The sequence below is a fragment of the Bufo bufo genome, chromosome 6, assembly GCF_905171765.1.
Source record: "Bufo bufo chromosome 6, aBufBuf1.1, whole genome shotgun sequence".
Lineage (NCBI taxonomy): Eukaryota > Metazoa > Chordata > Amphibia > Anura > Bufonidae > Bufo > Bufo bufo.
The window spans coordinates 293,738,795-293,755,392 of record NC_053394.1 but is presented as its reverse complement, the minus strand read 5'-3'; the positions used below and the strand labels follow the sequence as shown (position 1 = coordinate 293,755,392).

General features: G+C 41.4%; 1 protein-coding gene across 1 annotated transcript in view; it reads left to right on the top strand.

Moving 5' to 3' along the window:
• LOC121005662 (vasoactive intestinal polypeptide receptor 1-like) overlaps positions 1 to 9,335 on the top strand; it is a 170,164-nt gene extending 160,829 nt beyond the window's left edge. The window contains exons 15-16 of the mRNA XM_040438437.1: positions 4,426 to 4,467; positions 9,108 to 9,335. Of these exons, the coding sequence (XP_040294371.1) occupies positions 4,426 to 4,467; positions 9,108 to 9,200 (135 nt within the window). The 3' untranslated portion in view covers positions 9,201 to 9,335. The remainder of the gene's footprint in view (positions 1 to 4,425; positions 4,468 to 9,107) is intronic.
• Positions 9,336 to 16,598: the final 7,263 nt, after the last annotated feature.

Here is a 16,598-nt window from a genome sequence, read left to right as displayed (position 1 = left end):
TGAGAAAAAATTTAACCTTACGTTACTGGCATGACAAGCAGATCCCACCTGAGATGTTTTCTACGCGCCACAGTGGAGGCGGCGCCATAATGGTCTGGGGTGCTTTTTCCTTCAGTGGAACAATGGAGCTTCAGGAAGTGCAGGGGCTTCAAACGGCCGCTGGCTATGTCCAGATGTTGCAGAGAGCATTCCTCATGACTGAGGGCCCTCGTCTGTGTGGTAACGACTGGGTTTTTCAACAGGACAACGCTACAGTACACAATGCCCGCAGGACAAGGGACTTCTTCCAGGAGAATAACATCACTCTTTTGGCCCATCCTCCGTGTTCCCCTGATCTAAATCCAATTGAGAACCTTTGGGGATGGATGGCAAGGGAAGTTTACAAAAATGGACAACAGTTCCAGACAGTAGATGGCCTTCGTGCGGCCGTCTTCACCACTTGGAGAAATGTTCCCACTCACCTCATGGAAACGCTTGCATCAAGCATGCCGAAACAAATTTTTGAAGTGATAAACAATAACGGCGGAGATACTCATTACTGAGTTCATGTTTGAAAGTAGGATTTCTGTTTTGGGAGGGGTTTAGTTTTTTTTGGAGGTGTGGTCCTAAACTTTTGATCAGCTGAAAAACAGCCTGTTTCAGTTTATTCGTTGTTTTCATTAAATTGAATGCTCAAAAAAATGTTTTGTCTCACTCCCATTTCTTCTTGATGCATGTTGAAGCTCTACTTGGAACCTTGTTAAGATCCAGCCATGCTAAATATGATTTTTTGCCATTTTTCAAGTGGTCTTAAACTTTTGATCAGGACTGTATTTGGGGTCTTCATTTATCATCAGTAGTTGTTTTTGAACTATTCCTTAAAGTGTTCCTAAACTTTTGAAGAAGTTTCTTAAAAACTATTGTAAATGGCATAAAATTAATGTTTGTAATATGCTTTATTTGTTCATGTTTGACTCACAAAATAGGCACACTAAGCTATTCAATAAAAATGTATTTGTATAATGTCACCTGGTGGTTGTACTTTTCCTTATTTCTCCACCCACCACACTGAGAGGGTCGCACGTGCTCAGTTCAGATCTTCAGCTGTCACCAGCCACGTCTCCTGTGGCAGTTGTAGAAGCTGTGGCCGTTACAGGGACAGAACCATAGCAGAAAGGACACATCCCCTGAGCTGTGATAGGGAGATAGCTTCAGCAGAAAGGACATGTCCCCTGAGCTGCCAGCCTAAAATAATTCTAGCAGAACAGTTGGACCAATGAATGGGGAAATCTGTGGATCCATGTGAGGTACAGGTACAGGGCTGGTTCTAGCATTGTTAGAAAGAGATTGCCATGTACTATATGATGTCTGATTTTCATTTTTTTACATCAATCATGGTACAACCCCTGTAAATGGATAATATTTCAATCAGGCTCAAACTTGATGGCAGATTTATGTTAATGTAAGTAGTTTTGTACAATTTTAAGAAATGTAGTTTACATTAACCTTTAGTAAAGATAGTTGTGGTTGATTATTGATCTGCAATGAATTGTGTAGTCTCAATTTATTTTAAAGGTTATTCCAGTTTTAATTTGTAATTTTTTCTACAGAAGAGAAAAATATATACAATTTTCTAAGTCTTTAACCCGTTAAGGGTTGGTCCAACCTTTTAGAAGTGACATCTTGTACTCAGGATAGGCAATCACTATCTGATCAGCGTGATCTCAACACCCCACACCCCCACCGATGAAATGTTTTGCACTAGCTTTGGCGCCTGAACTTAGCGCTGGAACTACACAGTGCCATCTGTCGTGCAGTGGATGGAGCTCATTACTGCAGTTCTACTCTCATAGAAGAGAATTGGGATAGCACTGCAGTAACCATTTACAAATGATAGACCATCACTTGTAAAGAGTGGGACTACCCCTTTAAAGGGAAGGTGTCACCAGTCACTCTATCAAACTGCTTGCACAGACACAGAGCTGTGGTCCACCTGATTAAAACACTGTGTTTCTCTTTTTGATCCGAGGCTCTGTTCCCAAGTTATGATACTTTGTCTTAATATCCAAATTAAGCCTTTGGTGCAATGAGGCTGTCACCATTGCTCTTGTTGCACCCAAGCTCAAATAATTTCTGTGGCCAGCCCCTCTGGCTGTGTTGATTGAGCTTTGGTGCAAAAAGAGCAATGGTGATGCCCTCATTGCACCAAATGCCTAATTTGCATATTAAGAAAAGGTATTGTAACTCGGGAACGGAGAGTCAGATTAAAAAAACAAAAAACAGCCTTCTACTCAGGGGAACCACAGCTATGTGTCTAGGCAAACAGTTTGATAGGAAGGTCGCTGGTGTCTGATTCCCTATAAAAAAGTTCTCAGAGTCAGGTCCTATAATGATTTTTTTAATCTGCCCAGAGTACCCCAAAATTCTATATTATTGCCCTAAGTTTTTCTTGTCTGCTCTTTCCTTTCTCAGCATCACTGCTTCCAGACCGGAACCTTCTGCTTTTATTTGCTTCCTGTTGGGCTTTCTAACCAAATCCAGCATGCTTTTCTCTGTAATTTTTTATAGGGCTTGCCCCGCATAACTAACGTAAACATACCGCTGCAATTTCTACATACTAGGTCACGCCTCTAACTCCACCCAGGGCATAACTATACACATCCAGTCCCCTTAATGGTATAGTACATAGTAATTATTCCCCCTTTGTGCCAGCACATAGCAGTAATGCCCACACTGGTCCCCCTTTATTGTAGTAATGCCCACATATGCCCCTTTACAGTAGTTATGTCCACATTGTGCCCCTCACAGTAGTTATGCCCATACGTGCCCCTGTCACAGTAGTAATGCCCACATTGTGCCCCCTTCAAAGTAGCTATTCCTATATGTGCCCCCTTCACAGTAGTAATGCTCACATGTGCCCCCTTCACAGTAGCCATGCCCAGATGTGCCCCCTCCGCAGTAGTTATGCTTAGATGTGCACCCTTGATAGCAGTTATGTCGAGATGTGCCCCAATAACAGTTGCTATGCCTGGTTGTACTCCCTTTACAGTAGCTATGCCCACACTATGTCCATCTCAGTAGTAATGCCCAGATATTCCCTCTTCACAGTTGCTATGCACAGTAATGCCCCCTTCACAGTACTTCTGCCCAGATATGTGGCCCCTCACAGTAGTTATGACCAGATGTGCCTCCTTCATTGTAGCTCTGCCCAGATGTGTCCCCTTTACAGTAGTTATGCCCAGATGTGCCCCCCTCATAGTAGTTATGCCCAGATATGTGCCCCCTTCACAGGAAGTAAAAAAACAAAAACAGTAAATATTTACCTAGTTCCTCAGATGATCTGTGCTCCCCAGCAGCAGGCAGGATACGGTCACACATCATGTTTGCTGTGTAGGAGGAACACAGGCTGATTCCAGGATGGCAGCGCTCCTGCTATACAGTTCAGCAGCGTGATGTCTGACCGCATAATGCTCCTACTGGGGAGCAGCGCAGCTGAATGGTGAAGCGGGACGCGGATGGATCCCTGCTTACCATTACAATCAGCTGAGAGCGGGACATATCTCAGCTGTTCCTGAATAGTGATGAGCGGCAGGGGCTATATTCGACTTCTCGATATTTCACAAATATTTTGTAGAATATTCATCATATATTCGTGAATTCGAGATTATTTTATTTAATACAAAAAATTTGCAATGTAAAAATTTCGTAATGCAAATTCGTAACGCGAAATACAGGCGTGGGTCACTTTGGCTCAATTTTTCAAGCTGGTATAAGTTTCCTGAGACTGGAGAAAATGGTTGGCATGGCAGAACATTAGAATAGCTTTTTATGCAGAAAGAGTCAAGTGCTCCAATATATTCACAATTGCGCTAATCGGCAGTGATTAGAATATTTTATCGCACTATGTGCAACTTCACATTTTAGCTGGTCTGACTACAGATTACTAATTGGTGCACTAAGTATTGTTGTGAACTTGACATTGCTTCCTTCTCATTGGCCCACAAGCAAGAAGCAGAGAGGAATCATGTGTTCAGATGGAAAATAATGCTGAATATTCGATATAACGAATATATAGCACTATATTCAAAATATTTGCGAGTTCTCGAAGTGGTGATATTTGCGATAAAAATTCGCTATAAGAATATTTGTGTTTAACACTATTCCTGGACTGTGCGACAGCCAGTAAAATTCGAAACTGTCCCTCCGTATCCGGGACGGTTTGGAATGGGAACAATGTGGCAGGTGGAGCAGACCCTAGGAAAAACATAATTTATTGATAATAGATCCAGATAAATTATCTGCTGCCTTTGTGAGGTCAAGAAGTTATATTTATGTTCCCCAGTGGGGCACATTGGGCTTCTTCTGGACAGCTGGGTTGAACTTGGCGGCCATGTGTCTATATTTTATTTTTTATCTGCGTAACTATGTTGTTCTATCTACCCTCAGGGCTTCATTGTGGCCTTATTGTACTGCTTTCTCAATGGAGAGGTAAGAACTGGCATTGCTAAATACATCATAAATTTTAATTGTGTAATTACATTTTTCAATGTTCAAAATAATAGCAGTGAATAGCTGTTATTTCCATACACACACATATATATATATATATATATATATATATATATATATATATACAGTACAGACCAAAAGTTTGGACACACCTTCTCATTCAAAGAGTTTTTTCTTTATTTTCATGACTATGAAAATTGTAGATTCACACTGAAGGCATCAAAACTATGAATTAACACATGTGGAATTATATACATAACAAACAAGTGTGAAACAACTGAAAATATGTCATATTCTAGGTTCTTCAAAGTAGCCACCTTTTGCTTTGATTACTGCTTTGCACACTCTTGGCATTCTCTTGATGAGCTTCAAGGGGTAGTCCCCTGAAATTGTTTTCACTTCACAGGTGTGCCCTGTCAGGTTTAATAAGTGGGATTTCTTGCCTTATAAATGGGCTTGGGACCATCAGTTGCGTTGAGGAGAAGTCAGGTGGATACACAGCTGATAGTCCTACTGAATAGACTGTTAGAATTTGTATTATGGCAAGAAAAAAGCAGCTAAGTAAAGAAAAACGAGTAGCCATCATTACTTTTAGAAATGAAGGTCAGTCAGTCAGCCCAAAAATTGGGAAAACTTTGAAAGTAAGGGCTATTTGACCATGAAGGAAAGTGATGGGGTGCTGCGCCAGATGACCTGGCCTCCACAGTCACCTGACCTGAACCCAATCAAGATGGTTTGGGGTGAGCTGGACTGCAGAGTGAAGGCAAAAGGCCAACAAGTGCTAAGCATCTCTGGGAACTCCTTCAAGACTGTTGGAAGACCATTTCAGGGGACTACCTCTTGAAGCTCATCAAGAGAATGCCAAGAGTGTGCAAAGCAGTAATCAAAGCAAAAGGTGGCTACTTTGAAGAACCTAGAATATGACATATTGTCAGTTGTTTCACACTTTTTTGTTATGTATATAATTCCACATGTGTTAATTCATAGTTTTGATGCCTTCATAGTCATGAAAATAAAGAAAACTCTTTGAATGAGAAGGTGTGTCCAAACTTTTGGTCTGTACTGTATATAATGACAAACATTTGTAATGCACTTTTCTCACAAGGACTCAAGGATAGTTATGTGGGTGGGGAAACTCCCTGGGAAGTCAGTGTCAGCCATATAGGGGCTCAATCCCAATTCACAACACACAATAGGGTCAATAAAGAAAACTCTTTGAATGAGAAGGTGTGTCCAAACTTTTGGTCTGTACTGTATATATATATATTTTTTGACTGGCTCAGATCAGTGTAAAATAATAAAATTACCATTTTCCCACCGCTTCTGTTCTGATGATAACCAGGTCCCACTCCAGTCTCTCATTCCTGATTCCACTCGACATGCAGGAAATCACCTCTCAGCCAAATGGCCGGACAATACCCTAAAAATGCCATAAAACTGTTTGTTTTACACTCTTAAAAACAGAACACATTTATAGGTTTAAATTTGGAGAATCTTAAAGGGTTGTCTCATAAAGAGGAGTTTGCATTTTTAAACTGAAGATCAATTGTTGTCAGGAGGAGCCATGTCTGGTCATACATTTTTGTTACTGCGGCCACTGCAGGTGAAACATGGTATTACATGGTGACCATTTAAATGAATTGTCTAGCATGTAATACATGCATGAGCCAAGTCTGCCAGGTTTGGAGCAGCTATTAACATCAATAACCTCAATAACATCCATATGCTATTAACAACAACTAAAGACCTTGCTGTGGACCGGTAAAGGTGGTATTTTTTGAAACTTCATATGGGCCTCCACAACCTTTTACAACCTTGTGGATCAGTCAATAGTTGCAGATGTCAGTAGTTAAATATCCATAGTAAAGTATGGCAGTCTGACAATTCTAACATTCTCATTAGGGATGAGCAAATCGACTTCAGATGAAACATACGAAGTCGATTCACATAAAACTTTGTTTTAATACTGTACGGAGCAGGAGCTCCGTACAGTATTAGAATGTATTGGCTCCGATGAGCCGAAGTTATTGCTTTGCAAAGTCTCACTAGACTTTGCGTAATAACTTCATAAATTAATTTGTACTGTAAAAAAACATTTCCCAAACTTGGGTTCAGTTCCAAGTGGTTCCAAGCAATAACTTTGACTCATCGGAGCCAATAAATTCTAATACTGTACGGAGCTCCTGCTCCGTACAGTATTAGAACAAAGTTTTATTCAAATCGACTACCGATGTTTTATCCGAAGTCAATTTGCTCATCCCTAATTCTCATCATGAGCCGTTGTACCTAGTTATATCATGTGCCCCCAGTTCTGGGTTAGGTTGAGCTGCTCGGAATTTCCTACTAATGTCTTTTCCTTCAACTAACTCATAAAGAGGAGACTCATACAGAGTAGCTGAGGTAAACTTTGTTCCAAGTTCTTAGGCTACTGGTTCCTTCACCCAACAGGCAGTAACTTTGCATTCCACCATTTTATGAAAGTAAACTGTATAAAATCTATATGCGTTCATAAAATTCTGTCATTTATTGCATGGTTGAATGGCTCTTGCTGACATCATTGGGTAATTATACAACATACAGGTTAGCTGTAGTTACTGAAGATATGGACAATAGCTGTCATTTCAATGCATTTGGCATTGCTACACGCCTGGACTTTGCATGATGTCACATGCAGACATACAGTCAGGTCCATAAACATTGGGACATCGACACAATTCTAACATTTTTGGCTCTATGCACCACCACAATAGATTTGAAATTAAACAAATAAGATGTGCTAAAACTGCAGACTGTCAACTTTAATTTGAGGGTATTTACATCAGGTAAACGGTGTAGGAATTACAACAGTTTGCATATGTGCCTCCCACTTGTTAAGGGGCCAAAAGTAATGGGACAGAATAATAATCATAAATCAAACTTTCACTTTTTAATACTTGCTTGCAAATCCTTTGCAGTCAATTACAGCCTGAAGTCTGGAACGCATAGACATCACCAGACGCTGGGTTTCATCCCTGGTGATGCTCTGCCAGGCCTCTACTGCAACTGTCTTCAGTTCCTGCTTGTTCTTGGGGCATTTCCCCTTCAGTTTTGTATTCAGCAAGTGAAATGCATGCTCAATCGGATTCAGGTCAGGTGATTGACTTGGCTATTGCATAACATTCCACTTCTTTCCCTTAAAAAAAGGTCATTGTCCATCTGCACTGTGAAGCGCCGTCCAATGAGTTCTGAAGCATTTGGCTGAATATGAGCAGATAATATTGCCCAAAACACTTCAGAATACATCCTGCTGCTTTTGTCAGTAGTCACATCATCAATAAATACAAGAGAACCAGTTCTATTGGCAGCCATAAATGCCCACGCCATGACACTACCACCACCATGCTTCACTGATGAGGTGGTATGCTTAGGATCATGAGCAGTTCCTTTCCTTCTCCATACTCTTCTCTTCCCATCACTCTGGTACAAGTTGATCTTGGTCTCATCTGTCCATAGATGTTGATGTTATTCCAGAACCGTGAAGGCTTTTTTAGATTTTGTTTGGCAAACTCTAATCTGGCCTTCCTGTTTTTGAGGCTCACCAATGGTTTACATCTTGTGGTAAACCCTCTGTATTCACTCTGGTGAAGTCTTCTCTTGATAGTTGACTTTGACACACATACACCTACCTCCTGGAGAGTGTTCTTGATCCGGCCAACTGTTGTGAAGGGTGTTTTCTTCACCTGGGAAAGAATTCTTCGGTCATCCACCACAGTTGTTTTCCGTGGTCTTACGAGTCTTTTGGTGTTGCTGAGCTCACTGGTGCGTTCCTTCTTGTTAAGAATGTTCCAAACAGTTGTTTTGGCCACGCCAAATGTTTTTGCTTTCTCTGATGGGTTTGTTTTGCTTTTTTCAGCCTAATGATGGCTTGCTTTACTGATAGTGACAGCTCTTTAAGACTCATCTTGAGAGTTGACAGCAACAGATTCCAAATGCAAATAGCACACTTGAAATAGACTCTGAACCTTTTATCTGCTCATTTTAATTGGGATAATGAGGGATTAACACACACACCTGGCCATGGAACAGCTGAGAAGCCAATTATCCCATTACTTTTGGTCCCTTAACAAGTGGGAGGCACATATGCAAACTGTTGTAATTCCTACACCGTTCACCTGATTTGGATGTAAATGCCCTCAAATTAAAGCTGACAGTCTGCAGTTAAAGCACATCTTGTTCGTTTCATTTCAAATCCATTGTGGTGGTGTATAGAGCCAAAAATGTTAGAATTATGTTGATGTCCCAATATTTATAGACCTGGCTGTATACTGTATGTCTGTCTACCCATTGTGTACCTGTGCATGGTGCTTAGGTGAAACACTACATTTTGCCCTAGAAGCAACAGTTGCTGTATTATGGATCTGTACAACATTTGTGATATATGACCATGTGCATGAACTCTTAGGCTTATCAGATGAAATTCTGTCTGAAAGAGTCAGCTTGATTGTTGATGAATCTGTCATATACTGCAGAAGCTGAAATCACTTCTTGGACCTCAGATTTTGGGACGTTTTATCTTCCGTTATTGATCTTCAGAAGCCGGTTTCTATCTTAATTCTACATTTTATCTACATTTTCTTCAGGTGCAGGCTGAGATCCATCGACACTGGGGCAAGTGGCAAACATCATTAGAAAGCAATGTGTTTAATCTAGTAACGCAGGACTTCACAGCATAACATCACTTCTGTGCCAACTGTGCAGAATGCCAATACAAGATGGACAACTGTCCTACTCAAGAAGTCTAGATGCTAATATCTGAAAACTGTGGGTCACGAATAATGCAGCTATAAATATCAATACTCAAAGAACATTATATATACAGATCAGTTACATACCATGTATATAATATTTAATATGTCAATTATGATAAATATATTACATGTACATGTGGTAATTACCAACTGTAAGAATTACAATAAAGTCAGTGACCTTTTGGATGATCATTCTTAAAGTGTGGTCTTGTTGTTGAGCAGTCGTTACTACTGTTCCTTACAGTATTGAGGTCTTCATTTTGTGTCTGACCAGTACCCAAATCTCAGTGGACTCTGTATGTTCTCCCTGCTCCTGGACTCCAAACTATTCCAAAAGGTTGATTGACTTCCTATGAATATGGCCCTAGTTTATGTGTCTGGTATCAGGGACGAATAATTACAACCAGTGTAATACAGAGCCTTGAAAAAGTATTTACACCCCTTGAACTTTTTCACATTTATGCTCAGTACACCCACAAATTTAAATGTATTTTATTGGGATTTTATGTGATAGACCAACACAAAGTAGTAAGTATGTGTCAAGTGAAAAGAAAATGATACATGGTTTTCAAAATTTGTATTAAATAAAATGAAATCAGGAAAGTGTAGTGTGCATTTGTACACAGCCCCCCTGAGTCAATAGGAGGACTACCTTTCGCTGCAATTACAGCTACAAGTCTTTTGGGGAACAGTATATCTCTACCAGCTTTGCACATCTAGAGGCTGAAATGTTTGCCTATTCTTCTTTGCAAAATAGCTCAAGCTAAATCAAACTGTATGGAGAGTGTCTATGCTGTGATCTAACCCATTCCATTGTAGCTCTGGTTGTATGTTAAGCATTGTTGTCCTGGTGGAGGGCAAACCTCTGCCCCAGTCTCGTCTTTTGTAGGATTGCCCTGTATTTAGCTCCATCCATCTTCCTATGAACTCTGACAAGCTTCTGTGTCCCTGCTGAAGTAAAGCATCTACACAGCATGCTGCTGCCATCACCATGTTTTACTTTGGGGATGGTGTCTTCAGGGTGATGTGCAATGTTAGTTTTCCGCCACACATACTAATTTTCATTTAGGCCAAAAAGTTCAACTTTAGTCTCATCTGTCCAGAGTACGTTCTTCCACACGTTTGCTGTCTTCCCTACATGGCATGTGGCAACTGGCAAACATGACTTCTTATGGCTTGCTTTCAAAAATGGCTTTCTTCTTGCCACTCTTCCATAAAGAGTACACAACTAATAGTTGTCTTCTAGACAAATTCTCCCACCTGAGCTGTAGATCTCTGCTGCAGCTTCTCCAGAGTGACCACGGGCCTCTTGGCTGCTTCACTGATAGTGCTCTCCTTGCCTGGGCTGTCAGTTTAGGTGGTCGGCTATGTCTTGGTATGTTTGCAGTTGTGCCATACTCCTTTCATTTTCGGATGGATTGAACAGTGCTCCGTGACATGTTCAGAGCTTGGGATAGTTTTTATTAGCTAACCCTCTTTTAGAATTCTCCACAACTTTTTCCATGAACTGTCTGGTGTGTTCCTTGGTTTTCATGATGCTGTTTGATCACTAATGTTCACTAACAAACCTCGGAGGCCTTCACAGAACAGCTGTAGTTATACTGAGAATAAATTACACACAGGTAGACTCCATTTACTAATTAGGTGACTTCTGAAAGCTATTATTCACATACAAATCCATGCCACACTTTTCAGATTTTTATTTATTAAAAATTTGGAAAATCATGTATCATTTTCTTTTCACTTCACATATACTTGCTACTTTGAGTTGGTCTATCACATAAAATCCCAATAAAATACATTAAAGTTTGTGGGTGCAAGTTGAAAAAATATGGAAAAGTTCAAGGTGTAGGAATACTTTTTAAAGGCACTGTATGTATGGTGTTGCATAAGTGTCAGTAAATAAATAAGTAATTTTGAAGTAGGCGTAATGCAACTTTTGGAGATAGGTGGCAGATTATTGGGGGTGTGCATTTGTATAAACGCTCGCTCATGATAATCTGCCAGGGTAAAAGATACTGGTGATCACTCGTTCACCGGGTGGTTGTGTCATCATGACAGCACCGAAAATCTTCATTCCTATGTAGCAGATCGTGCTGTCTAAACAATGATCTGCTGCACAGGAACAATGAATTTTTATGGGGAAAAGTGAACCCTATACAGCAGATGTGATTGCTGCATATAAATACAGCCCTTATCTGCGCTGATTATCTGGCAGTTGTTGGGATATAAGTGGATATAAAAAGTCTACACACCCCTGTTAAAATGTCAGGTTTCTGTGCTGTAAAAAAATGAGACAAAGATAAATCATTTCAAAACTTTTTTCACCTTTAATGTGACCTATAAACTGTACCACTCAATTGAAAGACAAACTGAAATCTTTCAGGTGGAGGGAAGAAAAAAAAAAAAAACTAAAATAATGTGATTGCATAAGTGTGCACACCCTCTTATAACTGGGGATGTAGCTGTGTTCAGAATTAAGCAATAAAATTCAAAATCATGTTAAATAGGAGTCAGCATACACCTGCCATCATTTAAAGTGCCTCTGATTAACCCCAAATAAAGTTCAGATGCTCTAGTTGGTCTTTCCTGAAATTTTCTTAGTCGCATCCCACAGCAAAAGCCATGGTCCACAGAGAGCTTCCAAAGCATCAGAGGGATTTCATTGTTAAAAGGTATCAGTCAGGAGAAGGGTGCAAAAGAATTTAAACAAAATAATTTAAGTCCAGCTCACTCACCAGCATCCGTGCACGGAACGAGTCAAGGTCGTCTCTTCTCACATGTGAAAAAATGAAAAACTTCCAGCACCGGATAAAATTTTCATAGCTTGTCTTTATTCAGCGTTCATAATCGTAGAAAACAACAGTGGATATCACCTCCCACCACCTCCGGTCAGGTTTACATGTTTAAAGCCTCCTGGCTCTTACTCATAACCTACAGGAGTGACCAGCACTGGTGTTTTTTAAATGTATCCTTCCACCACGATCAGGTGAAGCAAATTCCTAATCAAGTAAGGAGGAGAAAAAAATTAAATCAGACACCCATTTGCTAGAGTATCATACAAAATCTTGTCATCAAATAAAATGGGTAAACATCTTCTGATTGTTTTCCGTATCTCAGAAAATTGCTTATATGTCAAGACTAGTGTAGGTTTATTAATTTTCCCCTTAATATAATTTTTGTTATATTCCTCATTTTTGCTTTTATTTTTATTTTTGTTGTCATTATTCTGTGCAATACAGAGATGTATAGTCTTAAACAGCAAGTCTCTCCTACAGTCCTCTCCTTTTATTTGCTATGTTGTAACTTCTATTGAGCATCCAATCAGGATAGACCCTTGCTTTCAGGCGGTTCCAGACAATTTTACATTGTCATGAAAATGCCATGTCAGTACTGCAGTTCCTTCTTGACCATATGAACTCGCCTACCGGTACAGCCTCAATTATATGTGCAGGATGATGACTGCTAGCCTTTAGAATGGTATTACCCAAAGTTTCTTTACGGTATGTTTCTGTGCCGACAATCGGATCAGGTGAACCTGTCAGTTTTAGGTCCACAAAATTAACAGTCTCTGAATCCAAATGATGTGTGAATCTGAGGTTCTATGAATTATTATTGATATAACTCACAAAGTGTCATGGTTGAGATTTGCAGATAGCTGGAACCTATAAATAAACGAGCGACTGGCATGATCCCAAACTACGGAGCTTATAGGTGAGCCCTATAAAACCCTAAGAGCTCTCCCTGACTGCTATGCACATACAAGGGTCTCGATGGTAGACAATTGCATGGCCACGTACCTAAGCCTGTGTGACACCTGAAAACCCTATAATAGTGAGGGGACACGACCACCGCCTCCCTGCACTTAATACAGAGGGAGTCAGGTTCACCTAGAATCAAGCCAGCAAGCAAACACAATAAAGTAAAAGGACTTATCTGAGCAAACAGCAGACGCAGCCTCCAGCAGTGAGCACTTCATCCAGGAAGTAGTATAAACCGCAAAGTGAGGCAGTATGGGAGGGATTATAAAGGAAGATGATTAGTCGAAATAAGTGACACCTGGCAGAAGGAAAGGAGACCAAAACCAAAACAAAGAACATCATACAAGAGGTAGAGAAGAACGTCTGCCAGATCTTCTCACAGAACTGGCGGTGACAGTACCCCTCCCTCTACGGGTGGACTCCGAACACTCAGAGCCCACCTTCTCAGGATGAGACCTATGGAAAGCCCTGATGAGACGAATGGCCTTAATGTCCGCCACTGGGACCCACATCCAATGAACGAGGTACTGAAGAGAACCGCGGATAATGCGAGAATCCACAATCCTAGAGACCTGAAATTCAAGATTACCATCAACAATAATCGGAGGAGGCAAAGAGGAGGGTACAGTGGGTTGGACATAAGGTTTAATAGGGACTTGTGAAAAATATTATGGATCTTCCAAGTCTGAGGAAGATCAAGACGGAAGGCAACAGGATTGATGACGGACAAGATCTTGTAAGGCCCAATAAACTTAGGACCCAACTTCCAGGAGGGAACCTTCAGTTTGATATTCTTTGTAGACAACCACACCAGATCACCCACATTCAGGTCCGGACCAGGCACACGTCTCTTATCCGCCACACGCTTATATCTCTCACTCATCCTCTTCAGATTACCCTGAATCTTTTGCCAAATAAATGACAAAGACGAGGAAAATCTCTCCTCATCAGGTAAACCAGAAGACCCCTCTCCAGAGAATGTCCCAAACTGCAGATGAAAGCCATTTGAACCAAAAAATGGTGACTTATCAATATGATCAACAAACGCTTGTGCCAGCGTCTTAGCATTGGGTAACCCAGGAAAGGGAATGAAATGTGCCATTTTGCTAAAACGGTCCACTAACACCAGAATCACAGTCTTCCCCGAGGAACGAGGCAGGTCCGTAATGAAGTCCATGCACAGATGCGTCCAAGGACGGGAAGGAATGGGTAACGGGAGGAGAGAACCCGATGGCCGTGAATGATGGACCTTGGCACGAGCGTAGGTCTCGCAGGCTGCCACAAAACCCTCAACCGTCTTACGAAGAGCCGGCCACCAGAATCTCCGAGCAATGAGATCCACTGTGGCTCTACTCCCCGGGTGCCCAGCAAGGACAGTATCGTGGTGCTCCTTAAAAACCTTGTGTCATAAAGCGAGAGGCACAAACAACCTCCCAGGAGGACAAAGATCAGAAGCCTCTGCTTGGCCTGCCTGAACCTCTGCCTCCAAATCAGTATAAAGAGCAGAGACGACCACCCCTTCAGCCAAAATGAGACCCGGATCTTCAAAGTTCCCCCCTCCCGGAAAACAAAGTGACAGGGCATCCGCCTTCACATTTTTAACCCCAGGGCGGAACGTAACCACAAAATTAAACCTAGAAAAGAACAAAGACCATCTGGCCTGTCTCGGGTTCAGATGCTTGGCCGATTCCAAGTAGGCCAGATTCTTATGGTCTGTAAACACGGTAATAGGGTGTCTGGCTCCCTCTAACCAATGGCGCCATTCCTCAAAAGCTAATTTGATGGCCAACAACTCCCTATCTCCCACATCGTAATTTCTCTCTGCAGATGATAGTTTCCTTGAGAAAAAGGCACACGGTCGCCATTTGGCAGAAGAGGGACCCTGAGACAAGACCGCACCCACACCCACCTCAACAATAAAAGGTAGAGAGGCATCAGGTTGTACCAAAATGGGAGCGGACGCAAAACTCTCTTTAATAGTAGAAAAGGCTTAAAGCGCATCTACCGACCACGAGGAAAAATCCACCCCCTTTTTAGTCATATCAGTGAGTGGCTTAACAACAGAGGAATAATTTTAAATTAACTTTCTGTAATAATTGGCAAAACCCAAAAACCGCATCAGCGCCTTCTGATTCTCAGGAAGCTCCCAATCAAGCACAGCGCGGACCTTTTTAGGGTCCATCCGAAAACCAGAAGCGGAGAGAAGAAAACCAAGAAATTGAATCTCCGGAACCGCAAACACACATTTTTCCAGTTTAGCGTACAATTTATTCTCCCGCAGAATCAGCAAGACCTGACATAGGTGGTCCCTATGAGTCTTGAAATCAGGAGAAAAAATCTAAATGTCATCTAGATACACCAGTACAAATTTCCCCATTAAATGATAAAAAATGCTGTTCACAAAATATTGGAAGACTGCCGGAGCATTCATCAAACCAAAGGGCATAATCTGATTTTCGAAATGACCCTCAGGGGTATTGAAGGCCGTCTTCCATTCGTCCCCTTGCCTGACCCTGACTAGGTTGTATGCCCCTCTTAAATCCAACTTAGAAAAAACTTTAGCCCCAACAATCTGGTTAAACAGGTCCGGGATCAGAGGAAGCGGATATGGGTCACGAATCGTGATATGGTTCAGCTCCCTGAAATCCAGACAAGGTCTTAAATAAGCATCTTTTTTTCTTTAAAAAACAAACAAACAGCAGCAACAGGTGACTTTGTTCTGGTTCTGGCCAAGCTGCCAGTTAGGTTGATGTACTGCTCCAAATTAATTAATGTGCGTGCACGGAGAGATCAAATCTGAGACAACCCACAGCTCGGAGTTAAAACAGTATCTCTGGTTTATTTTCTGAAAACAGCAGACAATACATAGGTTTACGACAGGAAGAAGTGGGAGGGGGGGGGGAAAGATACAGTATATCTTTTCTATTGGCTACGAACTCTATACTTTTCTGTAACCTTGACGGCCAGAAGAAATTCCTCCCCCCTCGCTCGTGGGTGAAACCGTTACTTCTTCTTTCTTTGTAACTGCTTGCTTGAGCTGAACGGAAACCACAAAGAAACACATGATAAAACACAAAGTAAGATTCTAGTTTATAGGTGTTGGCTGGCCGCCATCTTAGCTAAACATAGTCCTCAACAAGCAAGTATCCATTTTGTATCAATAGTCCATAACAGTCCCCCCTTGGAAACTTGATTGTAGACTTTCCCTTCGCCTAGCGAATCCCCTGGGCATACCATTCGTATCCTCTTCACCCGCAGTGGCGACAACCTACCCCTTATAGGTAGGCTCCCGGTTGCTCGGACTTGTGGTAATACCCTGGGATTCATCTCACCCTATCTCAGCCAGGCATCATTGTGAGGAGGGGGAGCTGTGTTGAACGATGTTTCCTTCTGTCCTTCCTCATCGTAGAGGAGCATAATAGGTCGTTCATCAGTTTTCTTCATTCTTTTTGAAAAGCGGGTCACACAAATAAGAACGAGCTTAATCACTACATATATCACCAATATTATTAGGGCTACCTGCAATATTACTTGGACAATTCCCATGAGCCAACCCCCAATA